General features: G+C 35.4%; 2 protein-coding genes across 2 annotated transcripts; one reads left to right on the plus strand and one right to left on the minus strand.

The window, feature by feature from the left end:
• Positions 1 to 2,643: 2,643 nt before the first annotated feature.
• Positions 2,644 to 5,148, plus strand: LOC147299762 (tonoplast dicarboxylate transporter-like). Its single transcript, XM_086254514.1, has 6 exons — positions 2,644 to 3,066; positions 3,412 to 3,889; positions 4,069 to 4,112; positions 4,203 to 4,298; positions 4,444 to 4,948; positions 5,058 to 5,148. Exons 1-6 carry the CDS (start codon positions 2,644 to 2,646, stop codon positions 5,102 to 5,104), a joined length of 1,593 nt encoding a protein of 530 aa, XP_086110640.1. The 3' UTR covers positions 5,105 to 5,148.
• A 10,214-nt stretch (positions 5,149 to 15,362) lies between these two features.
• Positions 15,363 to 22,661, minus strand: LOC147299763 (disease resistance RPP13-like protein 4). Its single transcript, XM_086228835.1, has 4 exons — positions 22,574 to 22,661; positions 22,359 to 22,448; positions 16,425 to 18,288; positions 15,363 to 16,309 (listed from the first exon to the last, which is right to left on the minus strand). Exons 3-4 carry the CDS (start codon positions 18,238 to 18,240, stop codon positions 15,513 to 15,515), a joined length of 2,613 nt encoding a protein of 870 aa, XP_086084961.1. The 5' UTR covers positions 18,241 to 18,288; positions 22,359 to 22,448; positions 22,574 to 22,661; the 3' UTR covers positions 15,363 to 15,512.
• Positions 22,662 to 23,315: the final 654 nt, after the last annotated feature.

Consider the following 23,315-nt stretch of genomic DNA (forward strand, 5'->3'; position numbering starts at 1 on the left):
AGTCTCTCCATGTAGCAGTTTAAACTTTTCGGGTGGATATTCAATACCATCAAATATAGGTCATCTTAACAGGGATCACATATTAGAAATTCTGGACACATAAAAAAGGGGGCATTTGCCCAGTCTATGACCAACTAAAATAGGGGTCCAACATGAGGGAAAGTGTTTGGCACAAGTCCCACAGTGGATGCCAGCTTAAAGTGCACAAAATATGAACGGCTAAGTCAACAATAAAGATCAAGTTTCAGCATTCTTAAGCCTAAAAATGTTGGCTAACAAACTCTTCTCATGAAATGACATTTTTTTTTGCAAGGTCATCAATATTCTTTGTGTGTCCATAGACATACATACACTAACACTAATATAAAACCTTTAAATATCAGAAAAACAACAACCTAACTGAAGAAAAATAATGCAATATAAATATAAACAGAAAAAGACTAACAATAATAATAAAATAAATAAATAATTCACATTATATATCCAAAATTGAATGGAACGCACCTTTACTAAAAGAAAATTCACTGAAGCGATTGAGAGGACAAATATGATGCTTACAGAAAGGAAAAACCACTGAAGCGATTGAGAGGACAAATATGATTCTTACAGAAAGGAAAAACGAAAGAAAGTCAGAGAATTGCCACTCCATAGAAGGATTATAAAATCAAAATATATAATGCAAAAACCTAAATGAAGAAATGACAGACATAACTATATAAGTGCAAAATACATATATACATTTACCTGAAGAAATGCCTTCAATACCCACAATAATGCCAGCAAAAGCACACCATTAACCGAAAACCCACCTATATATGTGCACAAATAAATTTTCAGAACCAAAAACAAATAGATAAATTCATAGACCAAAGAATGAATATAAGTGCACAGATAGATTTAGAGATATAAAACAAAATATAGATGCACAGAAAGGAACATGAAAATTTTGAGAAAAAATTGAGTCTATTGCACATAATTTTTCCAAAACCCACTAACCCTAAAATCAAAGAGGTAGATAATCAGGAGAATAGAAGTACATTGAGTCAATTGCACACAATTTTCCCCAAAACCCAAAATCAAAAAGGTAGATAATCAGGCTTACCCATGGATGTGACAGAGAGTAAGCGAGCAAATAACCGATCGGTGGACAGAGAGTAAGCCAGAGGAAGATTAGAGCGAGATTGAGACAGTGAGATAGAGTGAGAGAGCGTTCTGTGTATTTGGGGAAAGATTTTTTGCGATAGAGTAAGAGGAAAAGCAGGGAGCTAGGGAAAGCAGGGAGTGAGCTTGAGCGTATGTTCTGTGTTTTTTGTTTTAGTTTTAGTTTTAGTTTTTTGTGAAATAGGGGGGAAAGCAACGCGCGTTATTTTCTTTTTGGGTTTAGGTGTGGCGCGCTCAAGACCTGATCAGCATAAAATGATGTTATAGCATTTTTAATGGATATGCTACCATTGTGTTATTTTTAATAGCAGTTTGAAAAAAGTGCTATAGTGAAATGCTATCATAAGTACATTTTGTTGTAGTGATACCTTGAGTCTTTGTTCATTCTTGACTTCTTCAATACAACTGATCTTGTCCTTAATCTAGCCTAGAGCTTGTGAGTGATTAAATAAAAATAAATACAATGGTTTTGACAAGGAAAATAGCCAATATAACAAATCCTAGAAATTAACAATCACCCTTTAATTTAATAGAAAAATAGATAGAATTGAAGGTAGGGGTGACATTGTTACACGAAGCAAAGTCTGTATGATAATTAGTAAATTTTTTTTTTGGTGGTAAATGCACACACCCCTATAGTTGGGTTGTAAATATGTAAATTCCTCAGTTTTTAATTATTTGATTTACAACTAGAGATCTGAAAAAAAAAAAAAAAAAAAAAATTACTACTAGAGAAGTAAAATAGGCACCTAGAGATCATGACCTAGCTTGGTCCTTGGATATATATGTCATAAGTCTGTGCCACCACAACCTTTATAACAATGCTAGCTATAAACATGAGAGCCTAGAAAGTAGTTTCTACTGCATAGTTGGGTCCATCAACATAAGGTTTCTTAGAATTATTTGAACAGCTACAACTACAATATTGGTTTTTCCTCAACAAAGAAAAAAAAAAAAAAAAACAGACACAAACTGGCAGTATACATGGCTTATAAGTACTCATCATTTTGTTAAAAGGGTTATATGGGTTATTTGTTTTTTGACATAGTTCCCATCCGATACGGGTCAAATGAAAAGATCGATCAATAATACTAAAATGCTAAAATGTAGAAACTCAATCTTCATATATACAACCATATCCAAATTCCATATATACTTTTTCATGTTGTAATTTCTTTTGAGAGAACCTTATTTGTCCTTCCTAAAACACTACCTTCACTTTCGCAGAAGAATGTGGAGCTCAAAAGAGGAACGCAAATAGCGCTCCCCTGTTCCATGCTACATGGCACAACAATCATATAGGCCAACATAATCATCTAGTACATGATTGAGGAAACCTGTGGTCCTTTTTGTGCAAAACCAAATTAATTAAAAATGCACAATGGAACATTTAAAAGCTAGGAAAAGTGAATTAATTTGCCTACTACAAATCAGCAGCACCATTTTCTCTCTTTTCCTCACACCAAAATCAGCAAGAATCACATGGCTAAACACATCTCCGACGACACGAAAACCCCACTTCTTCCAGTTGATGAACCGATCAAAGAGCCACACAACTTCCAATATTCATCTTTGAAATCCATTATAACACCCAAGAACTTCTCTATCCTGCTAGGACCTCTTTTGAGCGCCATTATATGTCTTTGTGTGAAGCTAGATGGCCCCGTCACGAGCCGGAACATGTTGGCAGTGCTTGCTTGGGTCTTTGCTTGGTGGCTCACGGAGGCTGTGCCTATGCCAATAACCTCCATGTCCCCACTCTTCCTCTTCCCATTCTTTGGAATTGCCTCTGCGGATGATGTTGCGCACTCTTACATGAACGATGTTATTGCTCTTGTTCTTGGAAGCTTTATATTGGCTCTTGCTGTTGAGCATTATAACATACACAAAAGATTGGCCTTGAACGTGAGTTCTTCCTCTACAATGTTATGTCGTTTATTAACCCATATGATCAATCACAATCATTGTAGTTCTTTGCATTTGAAGGCATCCTCATCATTAATTAAATCCAAAGGGATTAGATTTAAATTTAATTAGTGATTACGATGTCTTTTAATGTAGAGAACAATAAGGTTTGTAAAGGCAGAGAATCTGTATCCCTATTAAAATCCTAGCCCTTTAAGTTCATTACTCAATCCACCCTCACTACTTAAGACTAACCTCACGAGCTTAACGCAATGCTTAACAGAGAGTATGAGATTATACACAAGACTTAACATTCTCAATTTTGGGGGTATATTATCACAACAGGTAACCCTGATATTCTGCGGAGACCCCCTAAATCCACCATTACTCCTGCTTGGCATATGCGCCACCACAGCCTTCGTCAGCATGTGGATTCACAACGTGGCAACGACGGTGATGATGATGCCCGTTGCCACCGGCATCCTTCAACACTTCCCAACGGGTCCCGACCAGTCCATCGTTGTGGGCAACTTCTGCAGAGCTGTGATTCTGGGGGTCATATACTCCACCATCATAGGAGGGATGAGCACTCTCACCGGGACAGGTGTCAACCTCATATTGGTTGGAATGTGGAAGAGCTATTTCCCTGAAGAACCTCCCATCACCTTCAGCACCTGGTTCTTTTTCGCCTTCCCTTTGGCTTTGTTCATGTTCTTGGCTTTGTGGGCTATACTCTGCTACTTGTATTGCTCAAGGAGTTCGGGGGAGGTTCTCTCTGTTCATTTCGACAAAGCCCATTTGAAGAGAGAGCTTGAAGGGTTAGGTAAGAGCCCTCAAGTACTCAATTTCTCATTTAATTTGGGTCTCTTTTGAGTTGGTTTTCATAATTGTGAAAAACAACCCACCCATATGCCAAAATAGGCAACAAATTGCATGATGTTCATATTCTATTTTCGTTTTGGCCTAATGTTTCAATATCCAAGTTTGATGTGGCACGGGCAGGTCCAATGGCTTTTGCTGAGAAGATGGTATTGGCTTTGTTTTCGGTGCGTTCCCAAGTACTTCGTTTTGCATAGTCATGAGTGTGTCAGGTGGATATTGCTTCCAATTATTTACGTGACAAGAGTTTTGTGTAGATGCTGATAGTTTTGTGGATGACAAGAAGCATAACACAGGATATTCCTGGCTGGGGAGTCCTTTTCAATGGGCGTGCCGGTGATGGAACTGTCAGTGTGAGTAATGGCCCTTCAGTACTGTCTTCACAATTAAAAAAAAGATAGACTTTTTATCTTATAACCAACAAACATGAAAGACCTAAACTGAGCTTTCCTTTTGTAGTTGGATCATATTTTGAAGTGTGACTTGAAACCCATGCAGGTTATGATTGCAACTTTGTTGTTTATAGTTCCAAACAAGAAGAAAGAGGGTGAGAAGTTGATGGACTGGAACAAATGCAAGAAGCTACCCTGGAACATCATATTGTTACTAGGTGCTGGTTTAGCCATAGCTGACGGAGTTCGGTCGAGTGGCCTTGCAGATAAATTGTCAGAAACCTTAGATTTCTTAGAGGCAGTCCCATATTTAGCCATGACACCTGCTGTATTGATCATAACTAGTACCATCACTGAGTTGATTACATCAAACAATGCCACTACCACACTTGTTGTCCCTCTCCTAATTCAGATAGCAAAAAGTATGAAAGTGCATCCACTCGTTCCAGGAGGCATTGGGGCTCAATTTGCTTTCTTGCTTCCAACAGCGACCCCTTCTAATACAGTTGGATTTGCCACCGGCCACTTTGAAATCCAAGATATGATTAAGACTGGGTTGCCATTAAAGATTGCTGGAATTGCCGTGCTCACCTTTTTGATGCCTTCACTTGGTAATATTAATTCCTTAATTATCTCTTATCAGCCAACTCTTTGACCATTTTTCATTCTTTGTACATGATTTTCTATTCATATTTGATTGCTGAATTTTGGATGTTGCAGGAGCTTATGTATTTGGGACAAATGAACAAGTCCAATTAATGACTTGAAAATTCGAAATGTTACCATGTCTTGCAAAATCTCAGGGCACAACAAAAAGTATTATATTTTTCAGCCGCAATAGTCTTATAATCTCATTTCATCTATGAGACAACTGTATGAAGCATTGGTTCTTACTGTCGAGGAGCATGATTCATGTATAGTCACAATTTGTCAATTAATTACATGAGAATAGGAAGGGCAACATTTTACTTCTCTTCACTTGAAATTTTCCCCTGATATAATCTGCAGTCCTTTGTTGGTAGCATTTTTTGTGTGTAAATATCTGTGAATTCTCTCCTAATTGAGATTGGAGCCTTTTTCTATTATATAATGAATTGAAAAATTAAAGAAACTTTTGATTGGGTGTATCTCAATATTTCTTTCAGTAATTAAGATGCGCTCGCTTCATGCATTAGTAGACTAATGGGACAATCCGTAGAACTTCTAATCACTAGCACTTGTCGATTGTTGTAGACAAAGTGGAGGCACGTCTATCAAACTCGGCTAGAGGTGATCATTTCCAACTTATATTTTTTATTTTTACATGCAAATAAAGGCAAACATACATGAATTGACATAAAAATTGACATACACGAAACTAAGAACACTCAAGATTGCACATTAATTACCAACAAAAGAAATTTGAACGAAAGAATGTAATATTTACCATCAACATAACACTAAAACTAAAACTTACATATTGGAATGGAGCATGGAAGGGAATCATAGAAAAATGAGGGTGAATATGAGAATTCATTTGACTATGGGCTTTTACAATGCAGATGATTTGGAAGAAGACGTAGACACCTCACTTAGTTCTGTTGTTAGACACATCCTCACAACTCCTAAAGTTGAGGAAGAAGATTGGCGTCACACATCTATTTTTAAGATGTTGGTTCGTTGTGGAGACGATGCTCAAAAGCTTATTATCGATAGTGGCAGCTGTATGAATGTTGTTTCAGCTTCTGTAGTTGAACGCCTCAAGCTCCCCGTGCAACCACATCTACAACCTTATAAGGTAGCTTGGATTGACAACACTTTGATCAATTCTATTTGATGTGTAGCGTTGAGTTTCTCTTTCTTGTGGTGTTTATAAAGATTCCATTTGGTGTGACGTGATTCCCATGCATAAAAGTAACACATATCCTTCTTGGTCGACCTTGGCTTTACGATTGAGATCATCATATATTTGTGGAAAGGAGAACACATATTCTTTCTTGTTCAATAATAAAAAGGTTGTTTTAAAACCAACGAGTGCAGTTGAAATGGAGAAATACAGGGGAAAATGCGTGAGAATATTGATGGAAACAATAAAAAATTAGTCCATATACTAAGAAAAGGTTCCAGCTAGAGAGTGAAGAAGTCAAGGAAACAGCTGATGTCCCTACTTCTTCAATGCCACCAGATATCATTCAATTGTTGTCTAATTTCTCTGATTTGGCACCTAATTAAAGAGCTACCCAATGAGATTCCTCCTATGCACTCCATCCAACATGCAATATACTTTGTACCAGGTTCTCAATTACCCAACCTTCCAGCTTATCGTATGAATCCAAATGAGCTAGCATGCAGAGCTCAAAAGGCAAGTAGATGAGTTGCTGTTCCAACTTTGTTAACACCAAAGTCTTCATGCTCCATCCAAGATTAAATTCTAGGTTCATGCATTGGCATCACTTTCTAAGACATTTGTATACCGACAACTACAAGATTAAATTCTAGGTTCATGCATCAGATTCTATTTTCCAATTTTGATTTTTTATGTTGATGTAGTTGTTTTCACTAGTTTGATTTAATTTATTTGTTGATATTTATGTTTTTTTTTGCATGCTGGGCAAATTGCCATTGTTGAACAATGGCTATCATTGTTACTGATCGACAGTTGTTCGATTGTGCCAATTAGTAACAACATTATTATTGTTATAACACGGGTGGATATGTGACTTCATAAACTTGAATTTTGTATTTTATTTGTTTTTGCAATGTTTATGTAAGAAAAATACAAAAGTTGATTGGTCTATCATTGTGTTTTTGTAGGTGGACCACCCTATCATGGACTTTTTGGCTTTGGACTTAAAAAAACAGAAAAAAAAACCCTAAAAGTTATTAGTAAGCTTAAAAATGAGCTAATTAGAGATACACATATTTCTGAGGCCAAATTTGATATTACCTCATCATTTTGATATACACCCATTTTTTAATTTGCCACGTAAGATTATCTATATTTCTACAGAAAATTCATTTTGTGATTTCCACTTTTACCCTTTGAGTTAAAAATAGGTATATTTTAATTTTGACAATTAATGTCTTATTTCAAGGTATTGTCATTTAAAAATTTGTAATTAATTGTCATTAATTTCTAAAGTTGAATATTATGACCAACGTTAATTCAAAGATTAAGAAGAAACGTTATTTACGTTTTTCAAATATCATTAAGCTTTCATCATCACCAAGTAACGTATTATTTTGCTTTGGTTATGTTTGTGGTTTCTTTGATCTTTTTATTTTTATTTTTCTTTTATTTTCTTCTTCTTTAATCTTCATTTTCTTTGATTTTTCTTAATCATCAATCTTCGATCTTTTTCTTCTTCCTCCCATCTTTTTTTTTTTTTTTTTTCAACACCAAGCCCTCCATGATTGTTGGTTTTATTTTTCTTCCACATTTTTCTACATGAGTAAGAGGTGATGAAACCATTGGTATATATACCTCAAAAGAATGTTGGATTTGGGGGGATAGGTATCTTCTTCTTGACCTAAGTGATAGGTATCTTTTTTTTTTTTTTTATAATCCAAAGTAGAGGTTTACTGTATTCATTTTTTTAATCTATATTATAGGTATATTATATGTATCTTAGGTGTTTAATTTTTTTGTATTTAAGTGTTTATATGTTGATGTGAATTGATAACAAATGTTTTTTTGAATTGGATGTATGAATCATGAAATTTCATCAATAAAAACATTCAAAATTAGGAGTAATAAATATCTCATCAAATCATGGATCTTTAAATATTGTTCAAATTGGATTAATAGCATCTTTTGTAAATATGCACAAATTCATGCCTAAACCATTATCTAACGTGGAAAAAAAAATCTCCCACACACGTTTATTTGCTTACCGGGCCTATTTTAAAATTGAGTTTTGAAAATGAAGGTATATCTAAAGGACCCCTTAAAAATTCAATTTTTTAGAAAAATAATTAATTAATTAAAAAATGCTACATTCTACTATTTGTATAGGTCTTCATAAATTTCTAATACAATTATGAGAGCATAGGGCCTCATATTGTACTTTTGCATAGGACTGCCAAAATCGATTTAAGAGGAAAATGGTGTAGTGATCTAGATACACTACAAGAAAAAAATATTTGGGCGACGAAACTTTGGGCGACGAACTCAAATTGGTCACCCAAAGAGGTTTTGGGCGACGAATTCAAATATTTGTCGCCGAAACCAATAAAGGTTTGGGCGAGGAATAATTTCGTCGCCCAAAGTGACTTTGGGCGACGAATACGGTGTTCGTCGCTTAAAACACTTTTGAGAGACGAATATTGTATTCGTCGCCTCAAATTACGCCCCAAAATACTCTTAGACCATACTTTGGGCGAGGAATCTATATATTCGTCTCCCAAAGTTACTTTGGGCGACGGATATGTTATTCGTCGCCCAAATAGAGTTTGGGCGACGAAATTATTCCTCGCCTAAAGTGACTTTGGGCGACGAATATATATTCCTCGCCTAAAGTGACTTTGGGTGACGAATATATTATTCGTCGCCCAAATAGAGTTTGGGCGACGAAATTATTCCTCGCCTAAAGTGACTTTGGGCGACGAATATATATTCTTCGCCTAAAGTGACTTTGGGTGACGAATATATTAATTCCTCGCCCAAAGTCACTTTGGGAGACGAATCTATAGATTCCTCGCCCAAAGTGACTTTGGGCGACGAATATATATTCCTCGCCTAAAGTGACTTTGGGTGACGAATATATTATTCGTCGCCCAAATAGAGTTTGGGCGACGAAATTATTCCTCGCCTAAAGTGACTTTGGGCGACGAATATATATTCTTCGCCTAAAGTGACTTTGGGTGACGAATATATTAATTCCTCGCCCAAAGTCACTTTGGGAGACGAATCTATAGATTCCTCGCCCAAAGTCCAGTTCATTTTTTATGTGCATTTATATTTAGGTATAAAAATACAATGCGAACATGTTTTCAACTATCTGAACCGTTTATTTTTTAGTTCCCTACTCAAAGATCATCCCTGCAAAAATTTAGCTCAATCAAAGATGTAGAAGTTAGGTAACGGTGGTCGAATTGATGAACGATCGTGGGTTTTCTAATGATAATTCAATGGCTAGCTGAATTCTGATTTAGCTGATTTTTTGCAGAGATGATCTTTGAGTATGAACATAGAAAATGAACAGCTCTGATTGTTGAAATCACATTGTGGTTTTCACAATAATTGAAACGACAAAGTTTCAACGAAAGAGTTAATAAAATTATATTCTTTAAGTATTGAAACCGTTCATTTATATGTAGATGAACATATCTTGATCGTGTTTTCAACGATCCGAACCGTTCATTTTTTAGTTCACTACTCAAAGATCATTCATGCAAAAATTTAGCTTAATCAGAGATGTAAAAGTTAAGTAATGGTGAAATTATTTTATATTTGTATATATTTAAAATTATAAATATTATTTAGTAATTAAGTTAAAATTTAGAATCCTATTATATATTGTTAAGTATACAATCTTATTATAATAATTTATTATATATATTTAAATACTAAAATATAAATTATAAATTAGCAAAAAATGGTATTAATTAGGCCTATACTTTGGGCGACGAAGATATATTCGTCTCCCAAAGTGACTTTGGGCGAGGAATACATGAATTCGTCGCCCAAAGTCACTTTGGGAGACGAATATATATTTCCTTGCCCAAAGAGACTTTGGGCGACGAATATTTGGATTCGTCGCCCAAAGTCACTTTGGGAGACGAATTCATGTATTCCTCGCCCAAAGTCACTTTGGGAGACGAATTTATAGATTCCTCGCCCAAAGTCCAATTTATTTTTTATGTGCATTTATATTTAGGTATAAGAATACGATGTGATCGTATTTTCAACGATCTGAACCGTTCATTTTTTTGTTCCCTACTCAATGATCATCCTTATAAAAATTTAGCTCAATTGAAGATGTAGAAGTTAGGTATCGGTGCTCAAATTAATGAACGATCGTGGGTTTAATAATAATAATTCAACAACTAGCTGAATTCCGATTTGGTTGATTTTTTGCAGGGATGATCTTTGAGTATGAACATAGAAAATGAAACGGCTCTGATCATTGAAATCACATTGTGGTCTTCAAAATTATTGAAACGACAAGGTTTCAACGAAAGAATTAATAGAATTATACTAATCAAGTGTTGAAACCGTTTATTTATATGTAGATGGGCATATCTTGATTGTGTTTACAACGATCAGAACCGTTCATTTTGTAGTTCCCTACTCAAAGATCATTCCTGCAAAAATTTAGCTCAATTGAAGATATAGAAATGAGGTAACAGTGGTCAAATTAAAGAACGATCGTGGGTTTTACAATGATAATTCAACGACTAGCTGAATTCCGATTTGGCTGATTTTTTGCAGAGATGATCTTTGAGTATGAACATAGAAAATGAATAGCTCTGATCATTGAAATCACATTGTGGTCTTCACAATTATTGAAACGACAAGGTTTCAACGAAAGAATTAATAGAATTATACTAATCAAGTGTTGAAACCGTTTATTTATATGTAGATGGGCATATCTTGATTGTGTTTACAACGATCAGAACCGTTCATTTTTTAGTTCCCTACTCAAAGATCATTCCTGCAAAAATTTAGCTCAATTGAAGATATAGAAATGAGGTAACAGTGGTCAAATTAAAGAACGATCGTGGTCTTTATAATGATATTTCAACGACTAGCTGAATTCCGATTTGGCTGATTTTTTGCAGAGATGATCTTTGAGTATGAACATAGAAAATGAACAGCTCTGATCATTGAAATCACATTGTGGTCTTCACAATTATTGAAACGACAAGGTTTCAACGTAATAATTAATAGAATTATACTAATCAAGTGTTGAAACCGTTCATTTATATGTAGATGGACATATCTTGATCGTGTTTACAACGATCAGAACCGTTTATTTTTTAGTACCCTACTCAAAGATCATCCCTGCAAAAATTTAGGTCAATTGAAGATGTAGAAATGAGGTAACAGTGGTCAAATTAAAGAACGATCGTGAGTTTTATAATGATAATTCAACGACTAGCTGAATTCCGATTTGGCTGATTTTTTGCAGAGATGATCTTTGAGTATGAATATAGAAAATGAACAGCTCTGATTGTTCTTCACAATTATTGAAATGACAAGGTTTCAATGAAAGAATTGATAAAATTATACTCTTCAATTGTCGAAACCGTTCATTTATATGTAGATGATCACATCTCGATGTGTTTTCAATGATCTGAAACGTTCATTTTTAGTTTCACACTCAAAGATCATACATGCAAAAAATTAGCTTAATCAGAGATGTAGAAGTTAAATAACGATGAAATTTTTTTATATTTGTAATATGTAAAATTATAAATATAATTTAGTGATTAAGTTAAAATTTAGAATCCTATTGTATATAATTAAGTATACAATTTTATTATAATGATTTATTATATATAAATTTTAAATACTAAATATAAATTATAAATTTGTAAAAAATGGCATTAGGGCCATACATTGGGCGACGAATTTATCTATTCCTCGCCTAAAGTCACTTTGGGCGACGAATATATATATTCCTCGCCCAAAGTCCAGTTCATTCAATTTTTTCTGAATTTTACTTAAAAAATTGGCGGGGATAACTCGCGCAAAAAATTTCACAAACTGAGGCGAGGAAACTAATTTTGTCGCCTAAAGAGAGTTTAGGCGACGAAATAGAACATTCCGTCGCCCAAACTCTCTTTGGGCGACAAAATTAGTTTCCTCGCTTAAAGTCTTTTCGATTAACCCTCCCCAGATCTGGTATTTCTTCTTCTTTATTTATTTTTTTCCTTCTCTCCCCTGCTAATGTCTTCTTCCTCTCCCCTGCTTCAACGCAGACCACCTCTCATTCTCTCCCTCCCCGACCACTCATCTCCCTCCGTGACCGCCGCCCTCCCCACCGAAACCCACCCGACCCACCGAAACCCAACCCAGCTCCTCCTATTTCTCTCTCCCATAAACCCATCCCCGCCCCCTCCTCTTTCTCTCTCCCCGAAACCCATACCCACCCCCTCCTCTTTCTCCTCCCCGAAACCCATACCCACCCCCTCCTCTTTCTCTCTCTTCACGAAACCAATCCTCACATTCCTCGGCCTCCTCTTTCTCTCTCCCCTCTCCCTCCGTGACCGCCGCCCTCCCCACCGAAACCCAACCCACCCCCTCCTCTTTCTCTCTCCCCGAAACCCATACCCACCCCCTCCTCTTTCTCTCTCCCCGAAACCCATCCCCACCCCCTCCTCTTTCTCTCTCCACGAAACCAATCCCCACCCCTATCGAACCTTCCTCGGCCTCATCTTTCTCTCTCCCCTTTCCCTTCCGCCTCCCTTGATTCCCCACCAGCAACTTATCCCCATCATCAACCCCCACCCCACCCTGGCCAGCAACCCAACCGGAACCCACCTGCAGCAAACCCACCCGATTGTGGGTTTTCTAATTTGTTTTTTAAATTGTGGGTTTTTCTGTTTTTTTTTTTTATTTATGGTTTTATTTATGAGATTGTGAAGGATATAGGGTCTGGAAATTTTGGGGTTGCAAGGCTGGTCGGAGACAAGTGGACCAGAGAGGCCAGAAGGACTGTTTCATCTCCTTCACCTCTTATCTTCCTTTTTTTTTTTTTTTGTGTCAATTCTCTCACTTTGTTTTTCCTTTGTTTTTGATGTTTGAATTTTTCTGGGAATTGGGTTTTTTTGTTTTTCATTTCGTTGGTGTTGCAGATAGTCGAACATGTGCAAAGGGAGATCATGAACCACAGGTCATTGAAGCATCCAAATATTATTCAATTCAAAGAGGTTACTAATGAATTATGTGTATATCCATAAATGCTACTCTTCTATGTAGATTACTAATGTAGAACTAACCAACCTTTTCTTTTGCTGTTAATTGGTTGTAGAACCACTGTAAATTGGAACTCTTCTGTTAATTTGTTGTTATACTGCTATTTTTCCTTATGATCTTTGGTAGCGTTGATTGTAGTAAGGAATTAATTCATTTGTGGCAGCAAATCTGCCATAGAGACCTTAAGCTTGAAAATGTGCTCTTAGATGGCAGCACAACACCGTGTGTAAAATATGTGATTTAGAGTAATTATAAAATTTAGTTAATTTGTTAAATTGTTGAATTTAGTTTAATTGTTAAATTGTTATATTTAATTTTTTTGATTATAAGGTGGAAGGCGAATGCATGCATCTAGGACCACCGAGCTGGCATGCACTCCCGATCCCGATACCTCACCCGCTCTTGATGCCGCAGTCCAAGCCACTCCCTCACCCGTTCCTGATGCAGCAGTCTAGGCTACTCCCTTTTCGGCTCCCGATGCTATAGTCCAACCCTCTTCGGCTCACCACTACAGTCAAGTTATAGGCACCTCGGCTCCTGCGTCATGCTGTGTGGCTTTCGTATTTACGCAATTCGGAGGACTGAAGTCGAAGCGGGTGAATAAATTTATTAATACATTTTGTATAAATTTATTAATTTTTGTGTTATATACATTTTGGATATAAAAAATATTAAATTAAATAAAATTAAATAAAATAGGTTTTGTATAAATTTATTAATTTTGTGTTATATATATTTTGGATATATAAAATATTAAATTTTAAAAAAATTAATTTTTTTTTTAAATAAAATAGGTTTAGGCGACGGAATAATTTCGTCGCCTAAATATACTTTGGGAGAGGAACTACTAATTCGTCGCCCAAAGCATATTTAGGTGACGAATAATTCCGTCGCCTAAATATACTTTGGGAGAGGAACTACTAATTCGTCGCCCAAAGAATGTTTAGGCGACGAATAATTCCGTCGCTTAAATATACTTTAGGAGAGGAACTACTAATTCGTCGCCCAAAGTATGTTTAGGCGACGAATTATTTCGTCGCCTAAACATGCTTTGGGCGACAAACCACATGCCTTAGGAGACGAACTAAATTCGTCTCCCTTAGGTAGCTTTGGGCGACCAAATTGATAAGTTCGTCGCCCAAACTCTTGGGCGTCAAGTTTTGGGCGACCAAATACTCGACGAACACATTCCGTCGCCCAAAGTTTTGGGCGACGAAAATCAACTTTGGGAGAGGAACTAGGTTCGTCGCCCAAAGTGTTTTTTCTTGTAGTGATACGTCCCTGCAGATGTGTCATTCTTAAAGATATGTACATATATCAGACAAAACAAATAGTACACCTCTTGAAACAGGAAGAACCAATATTGCACAACACTTTTTCTTCTTCTTCATTTTTTTTTTTTTAATTTTATTTTATATTTTTAAAGGTTATTTTGGTTTGTAAAGCATAATCCAAGAGTAGAACGCAGATAGGATTATCTTCTAGTAAAAATGATCAGAGGGCTGAGGGCTCCATAGATGGTGCCTCTTAATCGACACTGCACCCTAATTTTGATTTTTGTTCCAAATCCCAAATTCAATTGGTAACAATTAATGTTTAATCTCCATACTTAAGAATAGGAAAAAAAGGGAAACATTTTCTCTTCCCTTCAGCTTTCCCTGATATTTTTGCATTGCTTATTAATTCTCTCCTACTAATTAATATTGGAGCCATTATCTCCTGATTATTTCTTTCAGTGGTTATGCGCGCTGCTCTCATCGACAATAAAGTGGAGGCACAATGCTCTCAAACTAGGCTAGAGGTTACTATTCCAACTTTTAAGTTACATTTATATTAATAAGCATTAAACATGAGCTTTTATATTAGTAAGCTTTAACATCATAATATCATATATATTAAAGTTTCTTAAGGTTTCCATTCCAATTGCTTTGCATAGAACAATGTACAACCGCATCATAATATTAGATGCTTATCATATGCATGTGTCTAGTTAGGACCACTTTTTTTTTTCTTTTTTGGATGAAACTGCGATTTTATTCAAGCAATTAATATCAAAGTACACAGCTTCAGATAGCCATCCAGGCATTACATAAAACAAAAAATATATAAACACCAACATGAGATTGAATATATTACACAGACGTACATCACTCAAAAACAAAGCTTACATTCCAAGCGAATTTAACAGCTAGCACACCAAATCCAGCAAATATATATATTTGCAATAGCATAGGAAAACAGAAATATATATGACTACTATGATGGATCAATCATTACTTTCTCCAAACCCCTAGCTTGTCAACAGAGCAGGGAAAATTTTCCAAGTTGGAACATTGGCTAATCTCCATGTAGCGTAGTAAAGGCATTATGTTCCTTAACTCCTCCCATTCTACCTTTAACATATTTAACAACTTCAAACACAAACCCTCAATATTCCAATTGGAGTGATCATTCAGGCTGACAAGGTCGCAATTCTCAATACAAAGATATTGCAACTTCTTAAGCGTTTTGGGATAAAACCAGTTGGGCATTTTTGCAGAGCTGTAATTCCTGAGATATAGCTCTTGTACATTTAGAGGCGGGGTAAGCCCATCTAACATGTGCAACTTTTCTTCTTTGCATCCTCCAGCATCAATATCTAGAACCTTGAGGTTGGTGAGACTTGATAAGCTCTTCATTTCTTCCCTGGAGATTTCAGCAGCATCACTCATTATAATTTGAAGAACTCTTAGTTGCTTCAGTTTTCCAAGCTCAGGAAGGGCACAAGCCTGCCTCTGCCTTACCACCCTGAATCCAGAGAGTTCTTGAAGATGAGAAAGGCTCCCTAGTCCCTGAGGTAGGTAGTCGAGGGAACATGCTCCAAGGTCCAAGACAATAAGCCTTCTCAAACTTGTGATTGATGGGTGTATTCTTTTTAAGTTGTTACATCCATTCAAAACCAAAACCCGGAGGTTAAGGAGTTTTTGGATTGAAGATGGGACTTGTTTCAGTTTCTGTACTCTACTAAGGTTTAGACATGCTAGGCGTTTTAGACAACTGATACAACGAAACAGAGCATCTACAGAAATCCCTGCACGTACATATCAACAAATGTGTTTTATAATTTTGAAGTTATGTATGTATCAAGGAAGGGAAAGATAGAGATGAGAGAGTAATAAGGGATGGAGAAGAATGAATAGAAATACCTGGAGAGGTGGCACCTTCAGCAGCAGGTTCAATTATATCATCTAATTTAGCACAAGACAAGTCCAACAGCCTAAGGGACTCCAGCAACTCAAAATTCCTGCCAAAATCAACTGGTGGTCTTGACATGAAAAATAATGCCCTCAGTTTTGAATTTTCTTTGATCAGTGGCTCCTCATTATGATCATCATCAGTACGGAAACATAACCATCGAGAATCATCTATCTCCCTGCCTTCTTTATTGAAGCTGCAAAGTGCTTCCTCTTCCGCAATCCCAGTAATCAACTCCCGTATCATATCGTGCATCTTGCACTCATAAACTCGGCCATCATAGTCTCGCCGCTTTACAACTTCCAACAGGCATCTGTTCACCAGTTCTAACAGATATTGATGCCCCAATTCTACTGCTGTCTTTGACTTGGAGTCTTGCACAAGGCCCTCTGCAATCCACCAGTGAATTAGCTGTTGAGCTTGTATCTCACCGTCTTCAGTATAAATGGAGACACATAATAGGCATTCCTTTAGACGGTTTGGAAGTTCATCATAGCTCAATCGTAGATTATCCATAACCGCTTTGGTTTGAATGGTTTCATCTCCTTTGGTTGTCATGATTTCATGAAATCTTTCTCTAGTGTCTCTCCACTCCGCAAGAGAATCATCCTTCTTTGATGCCAATAAGCTTCCAACCGTCTTGATTGCCAGTGGAAGTCCACCACATTTCTCCGAAATTTGCCTGCCTTCATTGATGAGCTCATCTGGGCACTTTCCATTGTGTCCTTGGAATGCAGATTCGCTGAATAAAGACCAGCTGTCCTCTCGACTCAGATAGTTAGGCCGATGAATTCGTTCCATTTTAGGAATCATATTGTTTGCCACATGTCCATGCCTAGTAGTAATTATGATGCAGCTGGATTTACCATCTTTTTTTGGTAGGTTGGAGCAAAGGTCATTCCACCAATCTAGTTTAATGTTAGGCCACACATCATCCATAACAATGAGATAGGCTTTATCTTCAAGTTCACTTTTAAGTAACCTGGACACCGAATTACCATCAAATTTAGACACATTGTTTCTCACTTTTCCCAGCATCTGCTTCATAATCCGCTTCTCACTGAAATCACGTGAAACATAGACCCAGATCATCTTCTTAAAGTGCTTCAACACTTCTTCATCATTAAAGAGTTTCTTAGCAATGGTGGTTTTGCCCAACCCCCCCATCCCCACAATTCCCACACGCTCAAGTTCACCATCGGTGCTGCCAACTATCCACTTTTTTAACTTGTCTATGTCCTCTTTCAATCCATAAGTTGCAAGTGCCTGGCAATCCTGTGACTTATGATCAAAATCTGGATCATCATCAGCATGGACTGAACCATCACCATGTGCCTTATTTGCACTACTCCCCAAGAAAAGGTCCAAGCTCTTGGTGATTTTCGTCATTTGCAAATTAATTGCCGTCAACTTCTTGCCCATCTGAATCGAAAACTGCGGATCATGAAGCAGGTGGAGACATAAGAAGAAGCAGCCATAATATTTTCTCCTGTATTGAATCATCTGATCATCTCTAAGCAGGCAATCTGTCAATGCATTGTCAGCTTCATAAATGACTTCTCTTAGTTGACGCGAGGCAATCTTGATCCTATCATCTTCATCTTTAACATCCTTTGTGTTGGCAAGCAAGGCTTTCATAGTTTTGAGCCCGTCCTCCATCTGCTTAAACTGGGCTCTAAAATTAGTAGCAAATTCAACTTCTTTCACTGCAGCCGTCACTACTTGCGCCGCTATGGCCTGAATCATTGCATCTACCAGCGTTGCCATCAGAATGATCTATGTATATATGTTGTTTCTTTTTCACATATCTGTTACCTGCATTAATTAAGAACCACTCATGCCAAGTCCAATTTATAAATTTACTGGAATTTAACAATTAAAATAATTTGTTTGATAAGAAAAATTTCAAGCATCAAAAATAAACCTTTGATATATACCCAACAAAGTACAAAAATACTAGTTACACTGGTATATCAAATTTTCTCTCCTCATGTATATAACAATATTAATAGCCAAATAATGATATTCTTTATTTCATATTTACATCACCTTTATCCATATAAAATTAAAATTAATTGTAAAGTGGATCATGTTGTACGTGCCAACAAGACGTGTTTAAATTAGGTCAATTATGTGTTGCATTATATCGAGCATGGCATGGCTCTTAATCGTACCGGTGACGTATATGAATGTGTTTAGGGGATTTTGAAATTTTAGTCCTTCAATAAGCTTTAATATTTAGTGAGATTGGATACATATGTAAGATTAAAATTTGATTTTAATCCTCTGACTATTTGAGAAAATTTGATCACCACATTAATTAGGTGGTGAGCATCACCACATTCTTCTAAGCAGGCCACATGTCCTATTATCTCACAATGGTTTAATTTTTATTTTAAATCATTTATTAAAGTTTCAATTGATTTATTAATTAAAGGGTTATTTTTTTCAAAGTCCGATTCATAAATTAGGCTAATAACTCAGCCCACTTGCTATTGGAAATTTCAGTCCGATCCACTTTAATTAGAAAGTGCGCGACGCGGAAGTCACGCACCGAACACTAGATGAACAGTACTGAATGCTCTGCAATTGCGATTGTGCGACACTAGCTATTTGAATTACAAAAATCATCCGTGTTATACTCTTAATTATTAATTGCCACTGTGCAAAAGTGGCAATTTGCCCAGTTTTTTTAAAAAAAAAAAAAAAATACCCCACCAAGCGCTTGTCAGGGTGTCGAGCCCTTGGTGCCAAAAACACGGAAAAAACATAACGTAAACTTTATTTGTACAAAGTAAACTTATTTATCATTGCAATTTTTTAAGTAGTTTGTTTATTATTAAAGGCTATAAAATAGATTTGAGAATAATTTACTTTTGATTAAAAACACATTTACCCATAAAAATTTTAGAAAACCTTACACTTTCATTCTCCCATCTCTTCCGGTCCCCATCCCGTCCCCACCTCACTGGCCGGATTTCTCACCGGTGGAAACCCATCAAACCACCATCTAGGTCCTCCATGTGAATAATTACTAATTTATTTTTCTGGGTCCTGAAAAGTGATGTAAATTAACTTGCTAAGAACTTGCGATTGGTTTTGTTTTTTCTTTTAATTTGAATCTCACTCTTCTGTTCTTGTCTCTATATTTATACATCCCTGTTCTAATTATTAAATCTTAATAAGTGGGTTTGATTAATTATATTATTGCCCAACTAAAATCCAAAGAGAGAGCTAGAAATTTCATGGACTACGTGTTTGTTGAACCTTTGATTACATACCTATTCAAAAATGGATTTTGTCAGCATTTAGGTTTATGGATCCACTCTCTTGCAAACACGGGGTGGAATCGCTGGACAGTGTGGGGAGGAAGGGGTGGGAAAAGAAAGGTGAACTTTTGAAATTTTTATGGGTAAATGTACTTTTAATTAAAAAACCTAGGCCAAAGTTTGGTTTTGGTCCCTATAATTTGAGTTAGGCTCTATTTTAGTCTCTTTAGTTTCAATTGTTATGATTTTGATCCCTATAATTTGAGTTAGGTTCCACTTTAGTTCTGTAGTTTCAATTGTTATGATTTTGATCTTATAATTTAAATTATTGCAATTCAAAGACATCTTAACATTTTCGTTTATCAAATTACAGGGGTTAAAGTGGAATATAACTCAAACTACAGGGACAAAAAATGAAACCTAACTCAAATTACGGGAACCAAAATTATAACAATTGAAACTACAGAGATTAAAGTGGAACCTAACTCAAACTATAGGAACTAAAATCATAACAATTAAAACTATATGGACCAAAATAAAATCTAACTCAAATTACAGAAACCAAAAGTGCACTTTGACCAAAAATCTATTAAAACTTTACTAAATTACTTTTAATATAAAAAATGAACTATGATTAAGTGATATGGACACATCAGCATTCATATTACAGCTCATATTTATTTGTTTCTTAATATTTTTATTAGTTTATTTGTTCCCAAATTACCCTTGTGATTAAATATTTAATTTTTTTATATTCCATATTTAGGAGCTGATTTGTACTGATTGACACCTCTAATGATGCAAGATATATAATTATACCTAAAAAATCAAAGTATACCACAGCCAAAATTAATGATCAAGATTAAAAATCATCATGCATAAAATACAAGAGAAATAAATAGAGTGAAAATACAAATATAACGAATGTACCTAAAGAAAATACTTAAAAGAAAGTACCTAAATAAAAAACCTAAAATAGAGTATCGAAAGAAAATACCTAAATAGAGTATTGAAAGAAAATACATAAATACAAATAGAAACTACCAAAATAAAGGAATATAGCCAAAAAAAAAAAAACCAAAACAAAAGTATATACCAAAAAAATACCTAAAGGAAACTACCTAAAGAAAATGCCTAAAAGAAAGTACCTATATATATAGAAAATACCTTAAAGAAAGTACCTATATTAAAAATACCTAAAAGAAAGTACCTACAGAAAATACTTAAACATAAGTACCTAAATGTAATTACCTAAAATAATATACCTAAGTACTTAAAGAAAATACCTTAAAAAAATACCTAAAGGAAATATCTAAAATAAAACACCTAAAAGAAAATACCAAACAGCTAGATAATACCCAAATTCACAACCCAGTCGGGCTATATTTTCATCAGCGGTTTCTCTCTCCCTCTTTTTTTTTCTCTCTCCTTCCTTTTCTTGGTAGAGTGGGGGCCTAAAACCCCAAAAGGACCCAAACAGCAAACAAGAAACTAGCTACTAACATAGTGACAAAACGACTTTTAGGAAGCCTAACTAAATCATCAATAATTAAGCAGCATCTCACAATCAGGAGGAGGAGGATCTTCAAAAGTAGTCAAGCCAAGCACCAAGGAATGGCCAATGTAAGCTAGACCATCATTAAATTATTTCTTTCTATTTAAATTTAGGATCATATTTTTATATTCCCCTAATTACCCTCAACCCTCTTTTTTACTTTTTTTTTCACCACCACCTAACTCTTTTTTTTTTTTGGTGTTCTTTCTCACTAAGCCGCGACTAACATTTTTCCCTACTTTTTTTCTGCCCCCTTTGTAATAGTTACACAATTAATTACAGTCACAAATCGTGACATAATTGCCTCTCTAAGGTTGTATTTTTCACTTTTTTGTTTAAAATGTCATTCATCTCTTATGGTTTAAGGTTTAGTTGCCAAATTTTGAGTTTTTGCCCAAAACTTGTTTTTTTGTTTTTTATTGAATTGGAGGGGATCGAACTTGAGTGCAAGTGGGCAATTCCACGGCCCTTTCAGCTGGACTACCCAACAACTGCACTCAAAACTTGCTTTAAACCATATTAAAAAACGATGATTTTGCCCTAAAGTAATTAATCTTGAATTTTATGCCAAAAACCCCTTAAAACTATACTAAATCTATATTAGTAAATTCCAATAACCCTAATAATCTTTATAAAATTAATAAAGAATTTTTAAAAAAATGAAACTGTAAATGTTTTGGGGCGGAAGATAAAAAAAATAAAATTGGGGGGTTATGAAAGATTTTAAGTCCAACTTGAAGGCTTCCAATAAAATTCTATTAAATTTGAGGGGAGCTCTGTCAGAAACCTCAAATCAATACATGGACTGAATGTGGTTAATTTGATGGACTAGCTTATTTTAGTTGAAAAATTTTGGAAATTAAATGTAAGCTTTTCCATATGAAATTAATTAAACACATGCATCATCATTGGTTGATCAATTAAGTCCAAATTAAACTAAAAAGTCCAAATCAAAACCTGCATATAGATCGATAGACACAATAACAAACCAACCAGGAAGTAATTAATTGTCAATGTGAATAATGATTGATTCATTAATTAATTAGATGGAGATCACATACCTTGATTGATTGAGTTGCCCTTGCTGCACACAATACTTAATAATGAAGGATATGTATCCACTGATTCCACTGAAATACAATTCTGATGAGCTTATTTTTGAAAGATGCAAAAAGAGATCGATCAGCGGGGTGTATATACTATAATACTATGTACATGAACGTGAAATTAAGCAGCTAGCTAAGCAAATGAGAAAGTATATATAGATATATATTACCCTGAATGGTGCGCTTTTGTAAAAGCCGCTCTATCTGCAACTTATAATGTCTTGGTGGTTAATTTGATTATAAGCGCAGCATGCATATATAGCAGCTGGTGTATGTGAGTGAGGGTGCTGGTGTATATATGCTTGCTGATGAAAGGTACGTACGTTATTGTTGGTCTTAGTCCTTGGGATGATAAAATGATTCGCATCTACTAACTAAATAATTAATATTAGAGTAAAAAATTAAAGAAAAATATTAGAGAATATTCCAGCCTACTGAAAAGATAAAAAGATTGATGCAAACTAAAGTGGCTTTAATATTTTGATATTTTCCAACATTTTGGGTCCACTTTCCTCTATATTTACGTATTTAGTGATTTAAAATATATAATTTCAAATAGAATTATTCTTTCATGTGAAACATGCCCTGCCTGATAATTCATGTTACGCCACTCTGTCGTGCGGGGATGTCTATTGCATTTTTCCCCACTGGAAAGTGGTGGCTAGCTTTTAAGTAGTAAAAGTTGCCAGACATGATATATTTTAATTTTCATTTATAGACACACCAATTGCGCCTAATGTTGCAGGTTGTGATTAGGAACCCTGAACGTTATAGTCTCACAATTAAACAACATTGCTTGTTAAACCCAAGTGCAGTGTCACATAGCAGTATAATTTGGAAGTCGAAAGTTCACAGAATTTGCTAAAAAACTACAGACAATGACAGAAAAATTAAACAAACTTTGAATTGAGG

Source organism: Dryas octopetala, chromosome 1, assembly GCF_963921425.1.
Source record: "Dryas octopetala chromosome 1, drDryOcto1.1, whole genome shotgun sequence".
In the NCBI taxonomy this organism is placed as follows: Eukaryota; Viridiplantae; Streptophyta; class Magnoliopsida; order Rosales; family Rosaceae; genus Dryas; species Dryas octopetala.

Excerpts from the sequence above, each read along its gene's own strand:
- LOC147299763 (XM_086228835.1), bottom strand. The coding sequence starts at position 18,240 with ATGGCAACGCTGGTAGATGCAATGATTCAGGCCATAGCGGCGCAAGTA. Across the intron at positions 16,310-16,424 it reads TGAAGGTGCCACCTCTCCAG|GGATTTCTGTAGATGCTCTG; the intron begins GTATTTCTATTC and ends ATGTACGTGCAG.
- LOC147299762 (XM_086254514.1), top strand. The coding sequence starts at position 2,644 with ATGGCTAAACACATCTCCGACGACACGAAAACCCCACTTCTTCCAGTT. Across the intron at positions 4,113-4,202 it reads TGGTATTGGCTTTGTTTTCG|ATGCTGATAGTTTTGTGGAT; the intron begins GTGCGTTCCCAA and ends AGTTTTGTGTAG. Across the intron at positions 4,949-5,057 it reads CTTTTTGATGCCTTCACTTG|GAGCTTATGTATTTGGGACA; the intron begins GTAATATTAATT and ends TGGATGTTGCAG.